The sequence below is a fragment of the Lagopus muta genome, chromosome 7 (assembly GCF_023343835.1).
Source record: "Lagopus muta isolate bLagMut1 chromosome 7, bLagMut1 primary, whole genome shotgun sequence".
NCBI lineage: Eukaryota > Metazoa > Chordata > Aves > Galliformes > Phasianidae > Lagopus > Lagopus muta.
Genome location: NC_064439.1, coordinates 15,988,370 through 16,015,306, shown reverse-complemented (window position 1 = coordinate 16,015,306; position 26,937 = coordinate 15,988,370). Strand labels below are relative to the sequence as shown.

At 40.1% G+C, this 26,937-nt stretch overlaps 1 protein-coding gene across 2 annotated transcripts; it reads left to right on the top strand.

The window, feature by feature from the left end:
- Positions 1-222: 222 nt before the first annotated feature.
- Positions 223-26,923, top strand: ACBD5 (acyl-CoA binding domain containing 5). Of its 2 annotated transcripts, XM_048950912.1 has the most exons (13): positions 223-459; positions 1,433-1,553; positions 2,952-3,024; positions 6,364-6,475; positions 6,619-6,651; positions 14,991-15,128; positions 16,015-16,215; positions 16,884-16,990; positions 18,912-19,188; positions 20,129-20,328; positions 21,904-21,954; positions 22,243-22,352; positions 24,983-26,923. In XM_048950912.1, the coding sequence occupies exons 1-13, from the start codon at positions 384-386 to the stop codon at positions 24,993-24,995; spliced, it is 1,512 nt and encodes a 503-aa protein (XP_048806869.1). In that variant the 5' UTR covers positions 223-383; the 3' UTR covers positions 24,996-26,923. The 2 variants fall into 2 exon arrangements, with proteins under 2 accessions (XP_048806869.1, XP_048806870.1); XM_048950913.1 differs by lacking the exon at positions 6,619-6,651 and having other exon boundaries at positions 224-459.
- Positions 26,924-26,937: the final 14 nt, after the last annotated feature.

The window sequence follows — 26,937 nt, the reverse complement described above, 5'->3', positions numbered from 1 at the left end:
TGGGAGGGGAAGGGCGCTGCTGAGGGAGACATAACACGGGCGCCTAACGAGGGGAGGAAGGTAGGGGTGGGCCTTTGGCCGTACTAGGGGCGTTGGGGGTCGCGCTCGCTCTGCAAGGCGAGGCCGGGCCGGGGCGCTGCTCTGCGTGCGTTGCACCGCGCCGCAGGGGGAGCGCTGGGAAGCGGGGCGGCACGGACACGGGCACCCGCTGCCGCCGGGGGGCGGTGGGGTGGCGGCGCGGTGGCGGCGCGGCGGCGCTTTGCCCCTTCCCGTGCTGCGGGCGGCACGGCGGGGGAGGCTGACCTGCTCCCGCTCCGCCGACGCAGCCCGGCGCGGTGGCAGAGCGGGAGGCGGCGAGGGACGGGACGGGACGCGAGGCGGAGATGGCGGAGACCGGCTCCGTGCACGCCACCCGGTTCGAGGCGGCCGTGAAGGTGATCCAGAGCCTGCCCAAAAATGGTGAGTGCAGCCTGAGGACGTCGGGCGCGGCCGGCTGGGGTCCGTGCGGCGGGGGGCCGAGGGGGGAGCGGGGCCCCGTCCTGTCTGAAATAGCACCTTTCGAACTTGGGAAACAAGTTCCTCCTGAAGGAGGGGTCTGCGGCTTCCCGCTGGCCCGCGGCTCTGTGCTGGGGAAGGGCCTTCCTCAGGTCCTGACTTGGTTTGGCAGCTTGGGAGCTGATGTCACATGGGATCCTTCTGCTGAGAGGTTTAACGAAACAGCAGAGCAAAACGTCAAAATGTATCCTTTTGGTCGCTGTGATAAGTAAAGATGGGTTTGTCAAGAGCTGGGACTAAAGGTTGTTGCTGGCATCCTTTAATGACAAAAATCCAGCCCCAGAATATTTGATTTAAAGGAGTAAGTATGAATTTTTTCTGCCAGTTATTGCAGTGTTGTGTTTGCGCTTCCTACCCCTACAAATCTTTGTTCTGTGAAGGAAGAGAAGAAAACAAGGAAGAGCGATGAGGCTGTGATTGGAAGTCCTGTCAAATAACAAGTAAACAAAAGCAATGCAGGAGGAGTTACTGTTGTTCTATTTTCTGGAGTCTTTTGGTAGATTCCTGTTTGCCATGTGAAAATGACCTGTGACATACTTTGTTACTGGAAGTGGAATCTGCCCCTTTAAACTAAGTGAAAGGAGCCTTGCTCTTTGTTACTTGTTAGTCTTTGCTAATTGTGGATTCTGACCTTAGAAGCAGTAAAGGTTATAGTCCCTTGTTTAATCTGCAGCTTGCTCTCTGTAAAGTAAATATTGTCAGTGTGGCTGACTCCAGTTAGATGAAGTGAAGATGTTTTTCATTGACTTAAATTGCACTGCTGTGAATGAAGCTGGAATAAACTGCAGGCTATTGTCTGACAGAAATACTAAGCTTGCAAAATACTTGCTAACATACTTGATTATACTTTAACTGTATTTTAAAATGCTTTCACTAGGTTCTTTCCAGCCAACAAATGAAATGATGCTGAAGTTCTATAGCTTTTATAAGCAGGCAACACAAGGACCCTGTAACATTCCAAGACCTGGATTTTGGGATCCTATTGGTAGATATAAATGGTAACTTTTCATGACTTTTCTTTATACTTGGGTGGAGGTGTTAAGAGGAGTAGTTCTTGAAGGAATAATTTTATTTATTTATTTATTTATTTATTTATTTTACATTTTCTTTTTTAATCTCTGTTACTTTGTTTTCCTTCTTATGTTTCAGATGATTTTTTTCGAGGAGTTATAAACCATTGTAATGTTTCCACACTGTATATCCACCCTGTAGAACAAAGCTAGGCAGTCTACACAGTGTAATGTAGAACAGTGTCTGAAATTCTTCTTCTTATATTATATAATGTGAGCATGAAGTACACAGATGCTCACTAAAAGCTTTTGCTACAGTTTCAAGCTCTTGGGGTAGGTTTAGTTTGTGCCTGGTTCACGTGCTCAGTGACAGGACTTGCTGCTGATAGCATTTTTTTAGACTACAAGCCTTCTGAGCACTGTGAAGATCTGTCTGAGAACCTGTATGAACACTCCCCTAATCAAGTTATTTTAATAGTTTTTTTCTGAAAAGCAACTATTATTGCTGTCTCTATGGTCAGGGTCTTCTTGGGATCTGTGAAATGGGGGGAAGGTGTGTTTGCATGACTGGGACAGTAAGCTCCCACTCATCTGGCTGTTTGTGGCTGAAATGTGATCCCCAGCCTTGGGGTTTTGCTGTAAGTGGGACAAGTAGTCTGGCAAAAGGTAAGAATAGTGTCAAATCGAGTGCAGTTCTGGGTAAGGAAATGCTTTATTTCAGCCTGTGTTCTGGCATTCTTTTTGCAATGCTAAAAAGTTTGATTGACATTTTCTGTGTTGCAGGACTGGAAAGTTGGGTATTTTTTAGGTCATGAGTTAACTATGGTGGTAGCTGGAGGCAATGATTAAATTATTTGCCTTTTGGACAGGTGCGTCTTTCCTTTGTTACTGAACTCAGGTGCAAAGGACGGCACACTTTTGTTGTAGCCTATTCTGACTTATTATTGACCAACTTATGACTTGTTCTGGCAGATATTTGTAGGTGCCAGCTGAGTATTAGGCTTTTTTTTTTTTTGCCTGTTGTCAAGGACCCTAAGTCAGTCAAAAGAAAGGGAAGTATGTGTTTTTCATAATATCTGGACTTGTAAACAACGTTACTGGGTACAAGATCATCGTTGATTAGCTAGTCCCCAGGCTGTTCATTTTGTTTCTTCTGTATGTATGTCCCACTGCTTTAATTATCTTAGCAAATTACAAACTTGAATACAATAGCAGTTTGCAGTTTAAATTTTTATTATTATTATTATTATTGTTACTTTTTTTTTTTTTTTAAACATTTTACTTGTATGAGAGAAACTTTGAGCATTGTATAACTGGCCTATTTAAGGCTAAAAAAAAATCCTGTGGGCCTTTGAGTCTCTGAAGATGTGTGACTTTCTTTCCTAGGGATGCTTGGAGTGCCCTGGGAGATATGTCCAAAGAGGAAGCCATGATAGCTTATGTTGAAGAAATGAAAAAGGTAAATTTCGTAACAAGTGGAAGGTATCTTTTAGAACAAAATGTTCCATGAGCTGAACTAGGAAATGTGAAGGGATTCTCAGTGAATGCTGTCAGAGCTCCAAATGAATTCTTCCTTTTATGAGCTGTTATGCCTTAGTAGTATGCTTTTTGGCCTGTGGGGCAAATAAAACTCTGTAGTTTCCTTCAAAGCTACTGGATTTGGGTTGGTTTGGGGGAAAAACAAGAGTTCTAGTTGATATGAAGCTTAAGTAACAGAGCTAAAGTAGTACTGAAGTATTAGCTAAGGTAGATGTTCAGAATGAAGGTCTCTTGTCTTTTCCTGAGTAACCCTTTGCTCTGCAATCCTTTACACTGTATCTACTTCAGGTAGCCTTTCCAGTTTAAATATATATTTTTCTTTTTTTTTTTATAGTCGCTCTGGATGAAGATGTATCTGTAACTTAAAATGAGGTTAACACCAAGGCAAGGGAAATCTAAGTTTTACTCTGGATACACTTGTTTTTCCTCTTAGGACAGTATTTTAATAATCTTAAGTGTTTGCTGGAATACTTGGCACGATTGATAATTGGTATAGCAAAAAACCTTTACTTGGTATGGAGCTGGAATTCAACAACTATTTTTTTCTATCTGTGATTTTGATTATTTTGTTCTCATTAGCAGTGCTGTTGCTGCTTCTAAATGAAAAATTTAAAGCAAACAAACAACATAACCCTACTGCACCTCCAGAAAACAGAAGAGGCCATATGTTATTTATCTTAATTAGGTAAATTAAAAACAAAAATCCCCTCTAAATTTTAAGTGTCTTTTGAATGCAGACCACAAGATTTAGTGCTTCCTTTCAAATCTCCTTTTTGAAATGCAGTGACACATCAGTAGTGCACTTGCTGTCTTCAATGCAGTAGTTGATTTGTCAAGATGCTGAAAATTAGGTGAAGTTGTGTTTGCACTGAACAAATGCCTGAGTGAGTCTCCTGTGAGGAAGCCTGCTTACTTGACCCAAATGAAGCACAAATATTCTGCCTCTGTAGGGATCACGTGTAAGGATTGGAGAGCAAATGACTTCTTGCCTCATTCAGTTTTGAAACTAGGGATCTGTTTACTCTGCATTGCTGCTGCTTCAGCTCTGTCACTTGAAATGCTGGCTTTAGCTTTTCTAGGCTGATTTGTTTTACTTGAAACATCAGTAGAAGTGTGTTTCAAGCCCACTGGATTGTTCTATCAGTACCACACTCATCTCCGTGGTGTTACTGCAGGTGCTCTGCTGCTGCATAGATATCCATGGTCAGGTTGGGAGGTGACATCTGGATACTGATGTAACTTAAGGATGTACCCTTGCTATGTTTCTCCCCATTCCACCACCATGGGATGTAACCCTAGGCTGCACGTGTCAGGTGACCCATTCACAGCATTAACATTATTACTTGTTTGGTGGCTTTGGTGGTTTATTTTCCCTGGAACCCTGGAATGTGCCCAGAGAAGGGCAACGAAACTGGTGAGGGGTCTGGAGCACAAGTCTTATGAGGAGCGGCTGAGGGAGCTGGGATTGTTCAGTCTGGAGAAGAGGAGGCTCAGGGGAGACCTCACTGCACTCTACAACTTCCTGAAGGGGAGTTGTGACGACAAGGGGTTTGGCCTCTTCTCCCAGGCAACAAACAGGACCCGAGGAAATGGCCACAAGTTGTGCCAGAGGAGTTTTAGGTTGGACATAAGGAAGAACTTTTTCTCTCAGAGAGTGTTCAGGCACTGCAATGGCTGCCCAGGGAGGTGGTGGAGTCGCTGCCCCTGGCAGTGTTCAAGAGGCGTCTGGATGAGAAGCTGTGAGATGTGGTTTAGTGCTGGTGGAGCAATAGTAGTGGGAGGACGGTTGGACTGGATGATCTTGCAGATATAGTTTCCAACTTTGTGAGTCTATGATTCTGAAGTGGCAGTGCTGAAAACTGCAGTTGTTGAGGAAGGTGTGTGGGTGAGATGTTGAGGTGCAGAGTGGCCATCCAGCTTCTTAGTCCCTGCTGAGTGTGAGCTCAGGTGCATTTTGTTTAAGATAAATATCTGTTCCAAGTCACATTTCTGAAAGTTCTATGTAGTAATACTGTTTAGATTAATGTACTTATACTTCAAGTAAATTATTGTATAGCATAGAAACCACTACAGTGTTTTTAATTTAAAACAAGAATACTCATATGTGAACTGGCACCCAAAGAAATCAGCAATCTAGAATTCATTTATGTCTTGCCTGTTTTCTTTTTTTTTCTCTTGCCTAAAAGCTGTTGGCTTATGGTTCAGTTGACAAATGTAAATACCTGCCATTTTTGTTGCTGTAGAGAGGTTTTCTTGTTTCTATCAATTCTGGTTTTTTTGTTGTTGTTTCTCATTTTTAAGAAAATACAAGCCTTTCCTGTTTCTGGTTCATTTCTAGCTTGATAGCTGAGCACAGAGCATTTCTCACTTACAAATATAGAATGAATTATGTACACTAAATAGGTCAGAAGCATCAGTGAAATTGCATTTTGATAGTATCTTTGTCTCCTGGTGTATTTGACTGGTTTGGAATAGGCTTGTTACCTGCTAGCCTGCCTGGAGCTTCTGCTTTGTGAAGGAGTAGCATTTGCTTCTGCTTCTGAGCGATGTGCTTGGTGCTTTTGTGTGAGATGCATGCTCTTTGGCAACTTGTTCCTCCAATCTGTTCCTTTCCATTGCCCTTCTGAAGGAGAGAATGTACCATAGGTGGCAGTTTGCTTTGCTGTATTCTGTCCATTTTGTGGTGTGTTTTTTTTTGTTTTTTTTTTTGGGGGGGGGGGGGGGAGGGGGGGGAGGTGGTTGGGGAGAGAGGTTCAGATGGACCTGGGAGAGTACTTTTGTCTGTGCCTTAGGTTCCACTGAAGATGACAGGGTCTGACCAACCAGAAGAATCCTCTGGCAAATAACTCTTTCAGTTTTATTTTCTTTGTGATTTATTTTTACTGATTGCCTTTCCACATCAGATAACAGCAGCCTGATGAACTTTGAGTTGGTTTGCTTTGAAATTATTGAAATAATGGGTTCCAAAGTCTGCTAACACTTTGCTATAGCTGTCCCTTAGTGGGACGTGAGCTCTACTGTTTTGTCTTTGCCCACAAAAAGTTAATAAAGCTAATTAGGGTTCTTGTTAGGTTTGGTTTATGATGTTGTGGAGTTTTTTAAATAAATTTTTTAAAATAAATAAATCACAACAATATATTGAGAAATGCAGTGAAGTGTTACTAACTTGTCAGTGGATGACAGTTTGTAGAATTATTTGAAATGGATGAATCACTGAAATGCTGTTTCATGAGGTACTTCATATTTTGGACTTGTGCAGATACTTGAGAGTATGCCAATGACGGACAAAGTTGAAGAATTACTGCAAGTAATAGGCCCGTTCTATGAAATAGTGGAAGATAAAAAGAACAGAGGATCTGGCCTAACCTCAGGTTCGAACAAATAACTTCCTTTGTGCTATTAATAATCACAACTCCAGCTTTTGGGGGGGTAGGGGGGAAGGTGCTTGTTTTCTGTAAGTGATTTTAAAGCTAAATGTTGCATCTTTCTGTTCATTCTCTCTACTATACGGCAGTTCGAATGGAGAAAGTATCTAAATACTTGGAAGGTAGGAATAAGAAATTATGGATAAGTCCATCTCTTCCATTGTTTTGGTGCTGTAGTAATTTTTTGCTAACACTTGTGACTTCTGGGTTTGCCACCTCGTTAGGCTGAATCTTCTATTTCTATTAAAAAATAGAGTTAGATCCAGGAAGCTGTGTGTTTAGTCGTTATCTACGTGCTTTCTGAGCTGCTGAAGGAAAACTCTTCCTGAGGAAAGAAGCGTATTTAAAGCCAAATCTAGCTCTTGCTATTCATTCATAAAAGGAGTGACTGTTGGAAATGCATGCTGCTACGCAGTAATGCAGCTTTGTTATCTCATCTAAATTTTATTTTAAAAAAAAAAAAAAAATCTTCCCGAGTCAAAACCCACAGCTTTGTTAATCATGGTTTCATAACACCTTCAGAATACAAGATGAATTTTGAAACTTTCAGGTAACTTTCTGAGATTCAAATTTACAAGGGGAGTATCTTTTTAACCACTTTATGTTTCCAACAAGTGGCAAACCTAGCAGTGTGGCATAAAAATCAATGTGGTGCTTTAATTTGGCAATGCCATTGTAAAAATGTTTTGGTAATGGTTTTTGTTAGAGGCAGTGTGCTCATAAGGTTGTGATATAAGCCTTAGTGATTTTGAACTGTCTTCATTTCAGTGAAAACTGTTGAAATGCAAAAGGAGAAAACTTGTAACAGCTCTAGAACCGTTGCACAAATGATAGTTTGATGTGCTTAACAGGCAGCAATGACTGGTGTCTTTTGTATGTGGGCCTTTTCCCCTTCTTAAGCAAACACAGTTTTGATTTGGTTTTGGTGTGGAGTCTCAGAGGGAGGTAAATAGTTATTCATTCCATTTGACTAAGGGTAATGGTTGAGGTTTTCAAGTGGCTGCTTTGAAACAGTAATTTTTAAGATTAGGATTGCACATAGTTCATGTCAGGAGTTTAATGAGCTTGCCTGACAGCTAGATTGATAGGCAAGATTTTAAGAGTATCAGTAGATTCAGGTCAGTCAGCTGTGTAATAAGGATTTACTTACACTTGGTGTCTATGGCAAAGTGCCACAAGTGCCTTATTTAAAAAAGACTCAGGCAGAAAAAAGTTAGGATACTTATCTTTTAAGTTTATTACTGAAACAGGTATAGTTTGAAGATTCAGCATGAAGCACAAGGCAGTGTAAGTAAAATTGACATAGAATAGCCAACTTCAACTTTGTAGAATTCCATTGTTTTATCATAGAATGTTACATTTACACTTAGGATTTTTGAAATGCTTTCTTCAGTGCTCTTAATGCTTCCATGATGGAAAGTGAAACTTCAAGTAATCAGTATTATTCATAGTGCAGGTCTTAAAATATTCCATAGGAGTATGGAGACACGGTTACATTCACTCTCACAGATTCATTCTAAGGAGTTAAGCTGCTCTGCCCGAGTTTGCTTTGAAGTGGTGAGACACTGGTGACAGTACTCTTAAAAATGGATCATTGTTATTTTTACTTGTGTTAGTTCTTGCAGTCTCCTCTGCCCTTGCTCTGTATAGCTTCTATTTTGGAAGTTGTTTTTTTGTTGTCGTTTTTTAAGGCGCAGGTAATTCTTATGTCCTGGAAACTGGGCCCCTTCTCTTAGTCTTTTTTTTTTCTTTTTTTTTTTTTTCTGTATTGTACTCATTGTACTCTGTTCTCTTTTGGCCCATTTTGAATGAAGATTTGCCTCTTGCTTTTCCATCAGGCTTTTATCTGAGTGAAAATGACTATCCGTCTATGTAAGAATTGCATGCTGCTTCCTAAAAAGTATGTCATCAATAAAGAATATCATCTTGCTTCAACATCTGCTACCAGGCAACATGCATCTGATGTGTTATTGGCCTCTCAACAGAAGTGTAGCCTTTTAAAATTAAATTTCTACTCCTTGTGGTTTCTCTGTTAATGTTAAATGCAAACCATTGAAATAATGTCTTCTGAGTCAACAGAGCTTGTGGCTCACCTTAATGAGCAACCCTGGTGTTTCACATGCCAACATTAAAATGGCAGCTAAGAGAAAGTTGCCTGATTTATACGTTACAATCCCCAGGCTTGGTCTGTGCCATACCTGTGGGAAATCAGAAGAGGAGTTAGGAGGGGAGCATAGTTTTGTCCAGTAGACTATGTAGGTCTGAGGAATATTTCAAGAGTACATAACCTGGGCAATGTTCTGAAAGCTCAGACTGTGGCTGAGAAGCTGAGGCTCTTCAGATAATAGTTTTGTGACAGGTAGAAAGTATTTTAAAGGGGGTAGGTGGGGGAAAAGACTAATTCAGGTCCATGAAATACAGTATGTCAAATGAGAAACTGGACCCTTATCTGTCTTAGGGCTACAGAAGAAAGTGGGCAATTTTTGCTGTGCTAAAGAAGGATCCTTTTCTCTGTAGCTGGTGGAAGAGGTTACAGGTCACTACCTGACAGGGACACTGCTGCTTTAGAAGAGCAGCCTTAACACGTATTTGCTAACAAATGAATGAGAAATCTGATGTCCAGCTCACTTCTAAAGAAGACCAGCATTTAAAACACAGTTATATCAGTGAATCTCACTAAATAAAGTTGACCCTCTGCTGTTAGGCTGAGCAGAAGTGTTCCTTATAAACCTTTGTGAAGACTAAATGTTGCCTTCAGCAATGACAAGTTATGCACTGTGGAGACAGGAAGGTTTCAGCATTGTAATACTTTTGTCATCCTGCTTAGTGTTCTTCTGAGCCCTTTGCTCCCAGGTGCATTGTAACTGCTGTAATTACAACTGTAATAAGCTCTGTTGAAGCACACTGTCTCTTACTCTGACTGACAGGCTACTTTTGGGCAGTGCTGATTGCAGTGTAGCTTTTTTTTTCTTGCCTATGCAGGGCACCACTTCAATAGCACCTGGTGTGAGAGGCAGAAGTTGCAGGCAGATACAGTTATTGAGCAGTTGCTTGGATGTGAGAGCTAAGCTTAGAAGACAGTATTCACTGAGGTATGCATGATGTTGGTGCAAGTGAGTGCATCCATTCCAGTGCTTCTAGTTCAGGATGCAGGTAAGCTTAGGGGGGAATATTGCAATTGAAAGAAGTGAGTCTGCTCTTAATTATTAATTCTCAAAAACACTTTTCTTGCTCTTAAAATGTAAAATACTTTCTAGCTGTGCTTCTGTAGATTGCATATGATTAGTTTCTCTTTTTCAAATTGTTGTATTTTCTCAAAGAGCTCATCTCATTTTTAATATATTTGCTTTGTAATGAAGCATTTGGTAGCATGCTTTTCCTGCTTGTGTGTGGGCTTCTTGTGAAACACCCTCTGTTTGCTTTATAAGCTCAGTTTCTCATTTGTGCTTGACTTCAAAGATACTTGCTAAACTAATTTCCTTCCTCCTCCTTCCTCTTTCCTCACTAGGATTTTTAAGGAACTTAATGGCTATGAATCCCTAATGCTTTGTAAGAAGGGGGAAAATAACTGCAATGCCCGGTACTTCAGAATTGCTGTGCTTTAGTGGGATATCTAGAGTGGGTGGCTGTACCACAGTGACGAGGTGCATTAAAGCAGGGCAGGTGTAGGGCAGGAGAAGCTGTTGGGTGTTGAGAGAGGTTTTAAAGTTCTTTTTAAACTATTTTTCCAGTTCTAGTCCCCTGTGATAAGCAACAGCTATAATCAAGGTTCTGTCTAGATACTACGAATCGCTTATCTGTTGTGTGGATGACCAAGTGCTGGCGCAGATATCCCTTAGAGGTTGTGGAGTTACCTCTCTGGAGATCCTAAAAATCCTGGACTTGGCCCTGGGCACCCTGCTCCGGATGGCTCTTCTTGAGCAGGGGGTGGAACAGGTGGAACCAGAGCTCCCTGCCAACCCCAGCTGTTCTGAGATTCTATGAAGGCTACAGATCATATTCATAGATGCAAAAATAAAATCCACACTAGCCTCTGTCTCAGCAGTTTAGCAGTTTACTTCCCAAACCATCTTGTACAAGGCAAACCCAACTGTACTGTGTTTCATGCTGGAACTGAATCAACAATAATAGCTTTTGTGTCTAATGAGCGTGGGTTAGTGTTTTATGTACAACTTTATTATAAGAAAAATAATTACTTTAATCATAGTCTCAAATATGCATGGAAGAGCCATCAGTTATCCATGAGGCTATGTTTAATATGGGCAACGTGAAAGGCTGTTGCTGTTCAGTTGCTAAGAGCAGGTTGCGGGGCACACAATCTTGATGTTATTTCCTGTGTGATTTTTTTTTTTTTTCTTGTACAAGGCAAGACAGTTTTTGATTGGAATTACTTTCCTGTTGACTGGACTATAGGTGACCCAGAAATAGATTCTTCTGTTGCTTTCAGGCCTAACTTGGTTTTCTTTATGGAGTTTTGATGCACTTTCTGGGACAAACGTGTGTTATTATATTCATGTGTACTTACGTGTATCATCACACTAGTACATAAAACCCCTCTCTACTTCTTACACAACAAAAAATTTCCAAATATTGACTGTATCTCTTCCACACAGAAGAGAACATAGCAAATCCTGCTCATTCTCCCAGGGGAATGCAGTACCAAACATGGGGACATCCTGGGTCTTGGAATTGCTGTAATTAAGAGCTAATATGAAATCTAAGAAGCAGCTGTTTTTCACGTTCATTCTTATTCCTGATCACTTTCTAAGATGTTGGCAAAGCCTACGTTATTGTACTCTCTGCACATGCACCCTGTAACTGATCTGCATGTGCTAGTGGCCCTGTACTTTGGGTGCCTGGTGCCTTATTGCATGGAACTGCCTGCCATTGTTGGGATTGCCTCCGGATCAGCTGCTGTCCTTACTGAGCTGCTCTCTGTCCAAAAATACAAGCAGGTTGTCTCTACTGGCTCAAGTCTCAAGCAGAGAAAGAAGAAAACCATGCATACGTCAGTCAAATAAAACTCAGTAACCTTATTTTTATGTGGAAAGTGCCCTGAAAATTCTGGGGAGTAAGTACCAGTGGTATGAATAGAGAAGAACTCCATTGATACTGGATGGAAGAAAAACGTAAAGTTCCAGGATGATTAAGTCAGTAATCCCCAGTGCATTCTTGCAAGTTAATAGTATGTATAAGAAGCTGCTCTTAATATTTATTTATCCACAGATTGTTTTGGTATTTGTAAATGGCAAATAAAGACATGACTGTTGTTTATGAAAATAAAATGTCATATCTTTTTATGTAACAGCTTGAGTAACATGTAAGAAGAGAGAGGAATGTGGACAAAAAAGGGTTGTGGTCATCTGGAGTAAATTAAAGAGAAAGGAGAGGCCTTTCTTTGTTCCTGCTATAGTGAAGTTCAGGAAGACTAAATTAAAAAAAAAAAAAAAAACTGTATAGAGCAAAATCTGATGATCAAATAGAGTGATTAAAAGAATGGTAGTTAAGGGATTTTGTATTTTTGTCTTTATTTTTGGCATGCCCTCTTACCATCTTATTTGTGAGGACAGTTCATTAGTGTGTTGTAGAGCAGCTTTGTCCAAAGAGTGAAAGGAAACAAGGCAAACTAAGTCTTCTAGTTGAAGACTAGACTTCTCAATGCTTGCATGTACCCTTTGTCCTTTTTTTTTTTCCCCTCAGAAAATAAATGAAGCTTTAGAAGCCATTGCCTTCAGCAGTCTGTCCTCTGAGCTGCTCGTTTGAGAGCTTCTTAGTGAAACCAATCTAGGCTAGTGGAGGTCTATTACTCATTTTAAGATGTGTTGTTTAAGTAAACACCAGCTTGAATGTTGTTAGTCTCATGTAGGGATAAAGGGTGAGCGTAGGCTATGTCAGGCAGCACAGCTCCAGGTCGGAAAGGATGCATATCTATGCTTTGAACCACTTGTTAAAATACTACTTATAAGCTCAGTTCTGATGGAAAATCAGCTGTCGGTGCTGTTTCATAGACTGCTCAAAGAGACTTTTGGTTGGAAGGCTGTTATGAAGGGATAAATGTCAGAGGGATTTCCAAAGCATAGCTAAGCCCTGAAGCGTACTCCTTCCCCTGTGGTAAATGATCTCTCCTTGCAGCAATACAGTATGGGAACGCATCAGTTTCAAAAGGAAGGAGGAAATTTGTGAAACTAGATGAATGAGAAGTGGCAGAGCATAGTTGTATAAACTTGAAACAGGAAGCCTACATGGATCAGCTACAAGCATGGAACATTGGGTTACGATGGCAAGAAAAGAATTCTTGTTACCTGATTATCAAAGTAACCATCAACATGATTTATATATACTGGTGTCTGGGGACTTGACACCCAAATTTGGACAGAGCATTAACTGATATGAATAGAGTTCATTGCAGGGGAGTTGGGCCAGATGGCCTTTAAGGGTCCTTTCCAACTCAAACCATTCTGTGATTCCATTTGAATAGGTGCAGTGTAGCACACAGAAGTTTCCCCAGATTAATAATCTCCAAGCTGAAGTAGAGTACTAAGAAAACATTTTCATGTTCAATGATGTTCCTCTTCAAAACCAAACAGAAGTAAATCTTAGGAAATACACTGATGGTATGGTTGGGACTTTTTGCAATATGTCGGGCAGGGTGAGGAGGTTTTCAGTTTTTTAATCACCTGCCTTTATGGCTGGATGTGTCTCCAACTCTTGTTTTTCCTGTTCACTCCCACGGCTGGGTAAGGCACTTGCATGTTTGCTCCCCACCCTGTTTTTATTTCAATGGAGAGGGTGATGCCTGCTTCTGCATTGCCAGCAAGCTGTCACTGTGCCTACTGCTCGTGCTGCAGAGGATGTCAGTGTTACGTTATCCTTCTTGCACTGTTTGTTCCCTGATAAACATCTCTAGATTTGAGATTTACAGTAAGCAAAAGATGCTTATGAGAAATAAACAGGGAATATGGTGGGAATCTCCTATGAAGTCTTTTTTTTTTTTTTTTTTTTTCAAATACTGTTTTTCAGGAAGAATAGAATGACTTTGTGATTGCTTATATTCTCGTGGTCCACAAAAGAGGTGATAGCTTTTCCAGTTACGTTCAGACAAAAGTTTAATTGCAATCCAAAATGGTGATGCAAGGTGCCCGTAGAGCGCTTATTTCACAGTCAGACTGAGGTGAACAGGGAATTTAACGTATTCATTATTTCTAAATAAAAGCTCTTTTGTTTTTTATTTTTTAAGCAGTATGGATGTTAAAGGACTGGGGAAAGCAGATCAGTTCTTCATTGCAAGATTTAAGTAGAAAACCCATCACTCTACATGCAGCAAAGAAAGTAGCAGGGCTGGTTTGACAACTCCGGTATAATTGGATATTATTTTGCTCTTTAATATTAAGCCTAATTAATTTAAGGCTTGACATTAATTAATCTTTCAAGATTCCATCAAGGGAACATATAAGTTATGCACAGTTATGGAGTTATACAAGTTATGTACAAGTTGTGGAGTGCTATGATGACAATTAAAGCAGACAGAATCCAGCCTTATGGTCAACACGTAAAGTGTGGGAGCGTCTAGGAACTGTCCACTTTATACCTTACTCACTCTGTGCTAATGTACAAGGTTGAAATCATCAGTAGGTATTTCTCCATATTTTTTTTACATAGGGTGTAGCAAAGGCTTAAATTCTCCTTTTTATATTTTTAAGAATCTTTAGCTTGCAATACTTTGAACATGGAGTGAATCAGGAACCTTGAAATGATCACAGATATGGAAAACAAAAGCTGAACTGTTACTTTATTTTTTAATATTTGTTTTATATATATATAATATATATATTTGTATAATTAGACAAGCAAACAAATGCACTGTGTATTAATTACGCCATCTTTTTCACTGAACTCAGAGTGCTTACTTCCATGTGCACTTTGTCAGATAAATATTTGTATACATTTTGTTATCACGTTTTGTTTAAACCACTGTGGGAAGAGATTAATAGAATATTCCCTTTTCACAGACTCTGGTTGCTCACATAATTGAGTGGAATGTTCCAGAGTTTGCAGTTTTGAAGCATTTCAGCCCCAAAGGGAACTTCTATAAAAATAGTGATCTCTGGATTCAGAGAAAATGGCCATATCAGTCCTAGAGAAAGCGTTACTGTAGCTGTACCAGAAGTGTGGATAATAGTCTTGGTCAGAGGTTTTGTAGCAAAAGTAACATGTAATGTGCTGTCTTTTTCCAGCAGGCTTCCTCAGAATCATTCATGAGTAGTCAGGCATTCTGTGGTAAACCACAGAAGAGAAACATTAAAATAATTAAGGAAGAGCATACAGAAATAAAACTGGCATTCATTGATTGTTCTTTTAATATGGAAATGCTTTTCTGCAGCAGCTGCCTGATATTTCTGGGGGAGCTGTGTGTTAGTTTCTTTTAAAATACTCACATTTTCCTTGTTGAATGTTTTCTCAGACCTTAGTAACGTCCTGAATTCTGCTCCAAATCTCAAGACTGTGAATGGAAAAGCTGAGAGTAGTGATAGTGGAGCAGAATCAGAAGAAGAAGGACTTCGTGAAGAGGAAGAAAAAGAACTCCAGCAAAATGTAAAGGGTATGTTTTCTACACTGAGACCAATGCCTCTTGGAAACGCTTCAGAAAACACTTCTTTACTGTGCAGGTGATGAAGCAATGGCACAGATTGCTCAGAGAGATTGTATCTCCTTGGAGATACTCAAAAGCTACCTGGACATGGTTGTGGATGCCCAGATCTGGGTGTCCCAGCTTGAGCAGGGGTTGGACCAGATGGACCAGATTGGACCAGAGGTCCCTGCCAACCTCAAACATGCTGTGATTCTTCCAGAGGTTTTTTGTCTCTTTTTTTTAACTGTGTAAGTATCAGAAAGTCCCAAAGGATTGTGAATGCTGTGCTTGTTGTACTGCCATACATTTTTTGACTGCTAGAAAGTTATGTCAGAGTGTTATCTAAGAATTGAGGGAATATCATGTATTGTTTTCCTTTTTGTTGCCAGTGCTACTTGTAGCAGCTGTTAGTAACAGTAGAATTGAAAATCACATTTCTTCAGAGAAAGGAAAACAGAACTTGCAATGGCATTCGTTTTGGGGGCTCATAAGGGTTTTGAGTAGTAACAGTGTCGAGTGAAAACCAAATGAAATCACACATTTAGAATTTTATGCAGTTCTTTTTCCCACCAAGGACATTGGGATAATTATTTGAGTTGTCAGAGGGACCGATGGTGGAATTGCTTAGTTATGTGTTAAACATCAGCTGCTCTTTATGCAAGTTAAACTGTTACATTAATGCTTTTTACAGTAACAGAACAATCCCTGCAAATGTGAATCTAGAAACATTTTTGTGTTTTGTTCTGCATAAACGTTTTACATATGGACCATCCGAAAGTTATCTGCTTTAAGAACTGTGTTTTTAGCTGTTATATACCTGGCTTTCTATCTGCAAGGTTTTCCTGTTCTTTTACAGAATGTAAGAATCTGAAAACAGAATCATTAGCTGCTAAGGATATGGAAAATATTGTTGCTAATGACTGTTACAAGGACAGCATTATCCCAGATATGGAGAATGGAATCCAGAACAAATCTGCCTTGAATGGCTTGAATGTGGAGGAAGAAATAAAGAAGACAGAGCCAAGCCTAGAAATAGCTAATAACTGTGATCACCAAGGTATTCTTCTTGCAAGATCACGTGCTAATTTACATATGTTTTTCTTGGAAATCTTAATCCTGGGACTCAAAAATGAGAAGTGGTATCCTCCAGTAGTATGAACGTGAAGTAAGAGTACTAAGAATTTAGGTCAATTCTTAGCAGTTTAAAATAAGGTGCTTTTTTAAACATCTTTTACAGAAAAAGGGGTAAATTCAGAGGGAGGCTCAAATATACAGAAGTGCAATTATCTTTTAAAATCATTGTATTATCTGTGTATGTTATTTGCATTTGAAAGCTAATTTGTCATTAAATGAAGATCATTAATATCTGTATTTGTCAAGGCTGAAAATATTGTGAATGTCAGTTTATCGTAACTGATGTCCAAATCTACCAATTGAAAATCAGTTGATGACTTTGTTCAAAACTACTTTATACTGAGATTAGGAAGGAGGGCGAAATGAACAGACAAAAATTAAAATTTTGATCTTAGAACGTAGAAATATCAGTATGATGCTTGGTTTTCCCTTAGCAAACGCTTTGTATAATTTCTTTATTAAGAGGATGACAACAGTAGATGAATAGGGCGTGAACTGGAGCTCACCTTGGTACTTTAACTCACTGCTTTACACTTTGCCAAGATTGGCTCACATTTACAAAGCACATGTGCATACCTCCTTCAAATACAGGTGCAAATGAGGAGAGCACTGAAGAGGTCTCAGGAACTCAGCACTTAACCAGTGATTCAGACAGTGAAGTTTATTGTGACTCGATGGAGCAACTTGGACTAGAAGAGGTAAGGGATTAATATTCCTATATGTAGTTTGAAGCTAATATACCTGTTTTTAAATAGGTTCCTGTCTGTCAGGTGAACCTGGACATCCAGAGGTGAATGAAATAACACACACATACCTTTCTCTTATTTGAACTATCATTTTGTGTTCTTTTTATTGTCAGTCTTTTACAGCTTGGTTGATACTGCTCCAGCAGCCTCCACATTATTGCCCTCACAGAATTTAGGTGAGGGGAAATGGTCCAAACCAGCAGCTCATAGAAACAACTGTCAAAAGGAATGGTATGAAGAAAGTAAGGGTTATATCCACAGGTAACAGGGTCTAGTAACGTATGTAGGGACCAGAATTCAGCTGACCCTCAGAATCACGAAGCATCTCTGTAGTGTGTGGATCTTTGCTCTCATTTTCTGGACTGATAAATCCTGCATTTGTTTCTTAGAATAAGTAAAGAGTAAGCCTGAGCAGAAAGCCTGTAGGCCAGTGGAAGAAAGCGGCCTAGATCTAGAGAAATGGGAGATGATGATTTGTGGGGGTTCTTGTACTCTCTTCAGCCATAACATGCATCTTTGACTTCCATGTAAAAGATGGGCACCAACTGTACTGGCTTAGTTATCACTGAATTGTTGCTTGTATTAACTGTGGTCGTAGTTGAATTACTGGTTTGGACCTCTTTTGGAGATCCAGTTTCAGTGTAGGCTTGGCAGAGTGTACTCAAACACCTGGCTTCCTGATTCAGGAGAGGACTGTGTGAATGCTGCTCGGGATCAGAAAGGCCTGCAAGCAGTGTTGCATTGTTTTCTTATCCATCTGTTTCCTTTTAGCAAATCAGAATTCTGTGCAGCAGTGAAAGCTATTGCAAAAGGTGGTTTGGTAGAAATGCTTCAAGCTGTTTTTTATGTAAGTTGTTTCCCAGTTGTCTTGTGTACTGTTTGAACTTGTTTGAGGCTCTTTCATGGGCGTGGGTAGATAGGTATCAATTTCCCAACTTGAATGTGAAAAGTTTAGTTCAGATAGGTGTGTGTAGAAATAAGTATAGATGTACAACTACAGGCTGACTAAAATGAGAAAACATTCACTGAACTTAAATATTGCAAAAGGTGTAGCAAATACTCAATATTCAGTTCTGATGATGCAGATCTGTATTTGACAAACAGGATTTTTGGCAGCAGTTTGCATTTCTTTTTCTCCTCTTTTTTGCTATTTTTCCTTTTTCATGGAGTTACCTGCAGCTAGCTGAGCTCCCCTGTCTGCTTCGACATGTAGTTGTGCTCATAGTTTGTCCTTTCACTGAACAAAGGATGCTTGTAGCACTTCAAGGCAGTCCTCTTGCAGAACGTGTAATTGTGACCCGGCCAATGTTCATGGCAGCTATTTTTAATGTCTTTCTGCAGTATCACAGATTTTGAATGAAAAACTTGGTGGAATTTACTTTTATTTGTGAAAAATACAGGGTGCAGTCAAGCAATATTGAGCAGGTTGATAATAAATACTGTGATTTCTTTGCAGTGAGTGTGAGCGCTGTTAGCCCAACGTTGCTAATAGCACATGGCTCTTGATAGTCTGGTTCACCAGTTAGTTTAGGATAGTTCTTCACTGTCTGGGAGGCAAAACCAAAGGAAAACTGAACATTTTGAGATCTTCCAAAGGTTCAATGAGTGTATGAGAGTATGCAGAAAATGTCTAAAGTAATTCCAAGTAGCTCAGTGTTTTGAGAATATTTGTCTCAAGTGAATGTCTAACCTTTTCAATTTGGAAAGAATGTTTGGGCATCATAAGCACGTTCTATAGCAAAACAAATGTTCCTGTTAAAAGTCATAATGCAGAGCAAGCTGCTTTCTTAAAGTGAAAGAAAAGATGCTGCTTCTTCCTTTTTAATGGTTCACTGTTACATTTTACAGACTCTAATTACTTGTTAATTTGTAGCCCTCGGAGATCATCACGTCAGCTAAAGGATCTTTAAAGCGTTCATCCCATTTCTTGGATGTAGATCATCATCTCCTATTAGAAAACGCTGATCTTCCAAGGCGTGCTTGCACAACTGCTGGGAATCTGCAGCTGGGAAATGCTGTAGAAGGAGCAGTTCAAGAAAAAGGTGAAGTCAAGCGTGGAGGAGAAGATGGCAAAGCCAGTAATGGGGCCCCTCACAAGGAGAAGAAGGATGGAGAAAAAGCAGATTTCTATGGTGTCAGAAGAGGGAGAGGTACTGCACACAGCTTTTGTATTTTCTACTCTGCTCATGGCTATAAGTGAGAGGAGACTAAGAAGCACTGGTCAGCCTTGTTCAGTAAGACAGTCCCACTGTACAATGCCTCTGTCCTTCACAGTAAAAGTAGCTAATAAAATGTTAATTCCAGTGGGTGGTGATCAGTTTTGTGTTCAAAGAATTTATTTCATTCATAGTAATCATTACAGAATAATTTTATTGTGTTGTGGAGATCTTTAATAAGTGAATCGGCTGCTTCAGTTTTGGCTGACCTTAAAATCCAGCTGTTGTCTGTAGCACCCACCCTTCTTAAAGCGTAATCTTCAAAACCCATCTGTGCTTGCAAAAAATTTCTTTACAAGTTGCGTATTTATTTTTAAATGCATGCCTATTTACACCTCTATTTGAAACCAGGGAACCTCATGGAAAGGTATCAATTACACATTGTTTTCTATATAATTGGGGTATTAGCCACACCTTTTATTTATGCTGATGCTATCTGTTCTGGTTGTTAAAGCATTGCATTTATTTATACCATGTCTTTTTGCATGGCATCAAATGGCAAAATTAAGGAGAAAATTTTGAAGGAGCACTTACATTGTAAACTATTCTGAAGAACATATTGTAGGGCTGCACATTAGTTTAACCGTCTCCCCTTTTTTCTCATTCAACTTAGTTTGCTACAAGCAGACAGAAACACATTTGGTTATGTGTACAGCTAAGGGAATGTGATAGGTGAAGGTTCTGTTACGTAAGACTTCATGCAGGGAAACATCTCAAACGCTGTTGCAGGAACCTCCCGGCACTTTTGAGCTGCCTGAATAAAGCACTCAGTTGGGGTGGAACAAAATTGAACAAGTGTTCCTAACAAACATTTTCAATAGAGCTGGTAGCCAATTCTGTGTTTTAAGCATCCGTTTCTTCCCTCCCAACGTAGGGCACAGACTTCATCCTTTAGGAGACGGTTCGCAAGGTGGACAGATGGGTAATGGAGGGGATGGAGAGCGCTGGGGATCAGAGAGGGGGCCGCGGGGCAGCCTCAACGAGCAGATCGCCGTGGTGCTGATGCGGTTGCAAGAAGACATGCAGAATGTCCTGCAGAGGTTGCATATGCTGGAGGCAGTTACAGCATCACAGGTACACACTGAAGCAAGTTGATTGTATTTTTGTTAGATCTCCTCGAGTATCTTTATGCTTTCAGATTAAAACAATGTTTCTTAAACTGCAAATAAATTTGTTATATTCTGTAGTTTGTTTCAACTTAGAATTTCTTTTTGTGACCTAATGTTAGGAACACAATTCAGGACTGTTGTACCTGTGAACAAAACCATGCATATTAACTTAGATATTAACCATACGTCATTGTGCTCATTTCTGTTACACAACTAATCTCAGCCATCCTTATCAGTACACATTATGCAGTCGTGACATAGATGTTCCATGGTTAATGATAGTACTGTGGGATCCCATGGGATTCATCGGTAGATTTCAGTGCATTTTCAAAGGAAATAAAATTATCTTAATTTCCCATATTGGTAAATGTTTGCAGGCAGAAATTCTGAGTTCATTATTCAGCTAGCAAATTGGTTTCTCATAGCATTCTTTTCCTTCTAAGTAATCCAACTTCCTTGGAGTTTCACATCATGTGTACAAGACAAGCAGAAGTCTTAAGAGTGTAGATATTTGTTGGTGTAGTGTTTCTTTTTCTTTCCATTTCAGTGGGAATACTGCTACACTTAGTAGTGTATGCAGGACAGAATGTGATAGAACTGTATTCAACCAGCAGTCAGAAATACTTGGTTCTCTTTGTCGTGTTGATATTTGATGTGCCTGAGCATTGTAGAGCCATGTCAGTAAGTGTCCTATGAGATGCACGCACCCCATATCTAAGGCAGCCAGGGAAGAGGATTTCTTAAAACTGTAATTTTGCTTCAGCTTAGCTGTTCAAGAATCTGGTGTTTGCACACAGATTAATTTTTTTCTTTCTTTTTACTAAAGCAATATATGAAGAATAAGTCAAAGATTTTTGCCCAGCAGTTCACGCTGTGCTTTCATTTTCTGAGGAGCAGCAATGTCAAGAAGCTTCTGGTTCACACATTCATTAGGAAAGGCCTAGAAAGCTGACTTCTTTATTCCTGTGGAAGCACCACAACAGTATGTAGGAAAAGGCTTGAAGTGTTTCTGGTACTTCTCTTTCTCTATATTGCCTATAAGATTTTGAATGGATTCCTTGGTTAGACTGTATAGCTGTAGCTTAGGGCACGCTGAAAGAATGCTTCTTGTCTTTATTACAGACCAGTGTTTAAATACTTTGTTATGCAAGTTAACTTGCTGGGATTTCATCTGCATTATCGCACCTGCTGGATTTGGACCGGAGTTGAAGTTGCATAGGCAGGGGGAGCCTTGAAAAACTAGAGAGGTTCAGTCAGTGATACAGATTCATATTTTAACATACAGAAATGTGATAAAAATGCTCTGAAGTTTAATGGAAGCATGAGAGGTTAAGTTGGAAACCAAGTGACGGAAGGTGGGTTGCACTGAGTGTAGTACTGCTTTTAACAATGTCAAGGAAAAGCTTCCTTTCAAGAACTGTTCCTCAAGCTGTCAAACAGACTGCGAAGCCACCGTGAAGAACTAAATATTCTCATTTAGTGAAGCAGAAATAGTGTAATTGTTTTTTGACACTTATGAGGTCTTTCTTTGTATTTAAAGGCAAGATCTGCAACACTACAGTCAAATTATCCACCTGCCTCCTCTGTTAAGGTAAATCCCGTTTTTTCCATTTGCAAAAAGCAACGTGAAAGGATGAGATGAATGTTTTGTGTCTGGCTTTTTTTGTATGTGCTTTTCATGTTGTCTCTTCCTTGATGAAGTGATATAAAAATAATTTGTTCCTGAAAAGATTATTGAATAGACAAATATTTTTTTTTTTCTGGTCTTACCAGTTTTTTCTATTTGGTGTGGTAGCATTTGAAGCATTTGTGAAGTACAGATGTGGTGCTGTATACGCACGTGCAGGTTGCTGACTGGACTCTCTTCTGTCTTCCTTAGAAACCATCATGGTGGCCCTTTGAAATTTCTCCTGGCGTTTTAGCTTTTGCTATTGTATGGCCGTTTATTGCCCAGTGGTTGGTGCACGTATATCTTCAAAGAAAGCGAAGGTAAAGATGTGCATTCAATGGCTCATATATACTTTCCTTCACCTGTTGATGATCAGTATGAAGTAGGTTATTTAGACATTAAAAAACCTGCCTTCGCACGTAAGAATAATGCAAGAGCATGCATGTATATCTGAGCCATGAGTTCCGTGTCAGAACGGGGAGCTTAATGGGTCCTGTTTACTAAGTCGCTTTTTTCAGGACATCTTGCTTAATGTTTTCTTACCTGTATCGGGAACTCATGGCTCTGACAATAGAAAGCTAAAGCAAATTGTGCAGTAGAGTCTGTGATACGGTGACCTTCGGAAGGCGTGTGGTTTATTCCCCAAAACTCATGACAAATGCTCAAGGAGAGATGCTGGAAGCTAGCAGTGCCTTCCAGTAGCTGGGACTTACTTCTAGGAAGAGACATGAAGAGAAAATGTCTCAGTGTTAGAACCTGTTGGTTAATATGACTCTTTATGTAGTATGCTCAGTAGAGACGACTTAGGTTAAATCCATGAAGTGATGCAGAAGAGCAATTTCAGAGAGTGCACAGAAGTAGTCAAGGCTGGATACCTTGGAGGTGTGTCCATGACATTCTGTGACCCTGCCACTCCCAGTATCCTCCTGAGCCATTTTCTTGCTAGGCTTCCTACTTACCTTGTGCCATGAGACAGCTATGTCCTGTCAAATATGTTATGGACTCTCATGTCACCTATTTCTTATTTTACGTTTACAAGCAACTTGCAATGGTATTTTTGTAATGTCTACTTTGGCTTCCTTTAGATGAAGGACAGCTGTATTCTCACCTTACTTTTTCTCAATTTTTTAATCATCATAATATCAAATCAGTGTTCCCTGGTTACTACATACTTTGCACCTGATAATATTGTGTGCTCTTACCTTTTAGTCCTGAGCTTTTTCTTTTCTGCCACTCTGCAGTCTGCGATGTGTCCACCTTACTAGAATTAGCTTAAATTATAACTTCTTAATTATTGAAAGTTTTCGTGGCATAGTGTTCTCTTGAATGGTAAAATCACAGGATCCCAGCATGGCTGAGGCTGGCAGAGACCCCTGGGTCTGCCTGGTCCAACCCCTTTCAAGCAAGGACACCCACAGCAGGGTGCCCAGGCCCGTGTCCAGACTGCTTCTGAAGATCTTCAAGGAGGACACTCCACTGCCTCTGGGCAGCCCATGCCAGAGCTGTGTCACCGTGACAGCAAAGGGCTGTATCCTGATGTTGGTGTGGAACATCTTGTGTTTTGCTTTATGCCTTGTCTTGGCGCTGGGCACCACTGAGGTGAGCCTGGCTCCACCCTCTTGGCATCCTCCCTTCAGACCTCCCCTGAGCCTCCTCTTCTCCAAGCTGAACAGTCCCAGCTTTCTCAGCCTTTCCTTATAGAAGAGATGCTCCAGTCCCTTTCTCTTCTGTTTGCGAAGAAAGGTTCCTGTGTTTGAGGACTGTTTCTGCATCACTTTTCCATCGGGAGTTTCATCTCCTGTAGCTAAGGGGAGGAGGTTGATCAGTACACTTGGAGACAAAATGAAACAAAATGCCTTCTCTGTTGTCACAGTGCCAGTTTCAGCGTGTACTCTCTGAAGGTGTGTAAGCTTTTAGGCAATAGCTGTGTACACAGTGCATGTATTGACCATATCGCATACATTTGGTTTTAAAGTACGCATGCTGTCCTAGAGCAGTTGCCAGGTGTCTCTGCTACTCTGTGAGGTAACTCAGCATTAAACTGTGGAGCAGATTCCATGGAAGGAGCAGTGAGAAAGCCTTCTCCAGTCTGCACAAGCTTTGTGCCTCGCTCGTACCCCTGGGGATATCTCAGCTTGCTCTCAGCACTTGGAAAGCAGCTCATGAATGCAAAGTGCTGATGTGGTCTGGTGCTGTCACCCTCCTTTACCATAAGCTCCTCTCCTGTACTCCAGGAGACAGTAGTAATGAATGTAACCTGCAGGTCAGAATCCCTAGTCGTATTTTATATACTTTGTCTAAGTTCTGCCAGTTCTGTCAAATTATATGTTGTTCCCTAACTTAAGAATGCATCCAAAGAAAATGCACAAAAATGATGCAAGGGGTAGAACTGCTTCCCTATGAGAGCTGGGGCTGTGCAGCTTGGAGAGAAGGCTCCGGGGGAACCTGAGAGCAGCCTGTCAGTGTCTAAAGGGGGCTGTAAGAAAGAAGGGAAAAGACTCTTTAGGAGGGACTGCTGTGACAGGACAAGGGGAAATGGTTTCAAACTTAAAGAGGGATGATTTGGATTGGATGTAAGGAAGAGGTTTTTTTTCACTAAGGGTGGTGAGGCACTGGCACAGGTTGCCCAGAGAGGTGGTGGATGCCCCATCCCTGGGGACATTTCACTGTCAGACTGGACGGGACTCTGAGCACCTGATGTAATGTAGGTGTCCCTGTTCACTGCAGGGGAGTTGGGCCCGGTGACCTTTAAGGGTCCTTTCCAACTCGAACCATTCTGTGATTCTGTGAATCTAAGGCAAACGTTCAGGAATCTTGAATCAGTGTTGTATTTTAAAGGACTGATAATCTTTCTTTCATGTGTGACCTTAATCAACTTAGGTATTTAGACAAATGAAAAACTGTGTTATGTGAGAGTACATTAACCTAGATTATTTGTTTCCTCTTCTAGAAAGCTGAACTGAGAATTCATGATGTTGTTTAAGACTGCTAGAAGAAGGTGGCCCTGGGAAGTAAAGGAATTGTGAATTCTTAAGAGAACCTCAGGATTTGGGATAATGTTCCTTCTGTTATAGTAATATTTGTTCTACCTTTGAGCTGAACATTTAAGGACTAACACCACTGATACTTGAATGATTTGCTGCTCCTAGGTTACAAATAAAATCTAATAATTTCATCCTTAAAACCACATGAACATTAATTATTTTGGAACCTGTTTGTGGATGGGCCTTTAGGAATTACTAGTCTTGCTGATGCCAGATAACAGAGAAAATGTCATCTTTGTAAAAGAAAAAGCAAAATACGTAAAGCTGTCGCTTTAATATAGAAATAAGGTTACAATGAAAATATCCCTACCTGTTTTTCCACAGGTTTATGTACTATGAGATGAAAGCACTAATGAAGTATGAATTAATACATCGTGAACTGTTGAAAAATACAGTGTAGCTCTTAGGAATTCAACTGGTTATTTTTGCTGCTAAACCGATGTGGGACAACTTTCCTTGTAAACTGTTCAGCAGTGAAGTGGGAAGCTTCGGTTATCCTTCAGGCTCGTAAGTGAGGTATTACAAGTGGTAACATCCTGGCAGTTAGAGCCCTTAGTAACAGAGGACTGTGAAGTATGTATTTGTAAGTAGGTGTGATCCCTCCAAAGCAAGGGATCCATCTGAAAAGGCTGCACCTTATATTTTTAATGTTGATTGATAGCTATATTCTTGTTGGCTACAGCTTGTTGTAACTGAAACCCATACTTGAGGCACAAGGTGCTTTTAAGAAAGCAAGCTCTGTAAGTATATCTCTGAGATTTGACAAAGCTCTGTGCATTGCAAGTTTTCTTTTGTCAGTTTATGTCAAATTAAAGTAAGAGCTCCTATCCCTCATCTGTTGTGCACTCTTCCCCCCTCGCACTAGGAAAAATGTTAGGTTTGGTATTCCTTTCTCTCCTATCCTTCTGATTTCTTAGAGAACAAAACTTAAATTTTGGTGCCGATTCTTTTTCTTTTATGGAGGATTTATTAACCAAGATACAGCTAGAGATGTGCATGTGTAGGTAGGTAAACATGTATGTCAGTCTTAATTTCTACAAAATGGAAGTGTACTAAAATTAATGAGAAAACAAAGACACTTCTTCACCTTAAAGAATTAAGTTATCTCACAACCTGTGCATAAGATTTGAATCTTAGAAATTCACCATATTATTGATGCACTTTCATTCTCCATCCACACCAAATATTACAGATTACTGAGGAAAGCTCTTTTCTGCCCTTCCTGGAAATCTTTTATAGTTTGAAAAGCATTTTTCATACAAGCTATATTGTAAAAAATGTAATCACAGAATTCAATGTTTGTCTTACTGGGGCAATTTTAACCTTGTTTTAAGCCCTTTTTTTTTTTTTTTCTTTTTTTTTATGAATTATTTTTCCTTCTTATGATTTCTTTATTGTAAAGCTGAATTACAAAATAAAATGATCAGAACATCCTTGAAGACTGTAACAATCAGCTTCCATCTGACAGAGGTCAGTTTTGGCATGAGATGTACCAAAAACTCAGGTCTGAACAAATCTTATGCTGGAGGGGAAGTTCTACTGTGACCTGAAGCCACTGTGCCTGTAGCTTAAAGCCCTTAGAGTGCTTAATTTAATATAAAACAACAGAAAGGATTATACAGGAGCAACACTCTAGCTTGAAGGTAACTTCCAACCTACCCCAGCAGGACGGAGCACCGTGGAGTGCCTCTCGCTGCTGGTAACCATGTCCCATGTGGGTGGCTTCCTTTCAGAGATGGTACAGACATTCCCAAAGGTACCTGTTAACTTCCCACTGAAATAAGCATAGGCATGTGTTATGTGTTATTTATTAATGTTTCAATAAATCAATCCTTTAATATTTTGTATTTAATCTTGCACT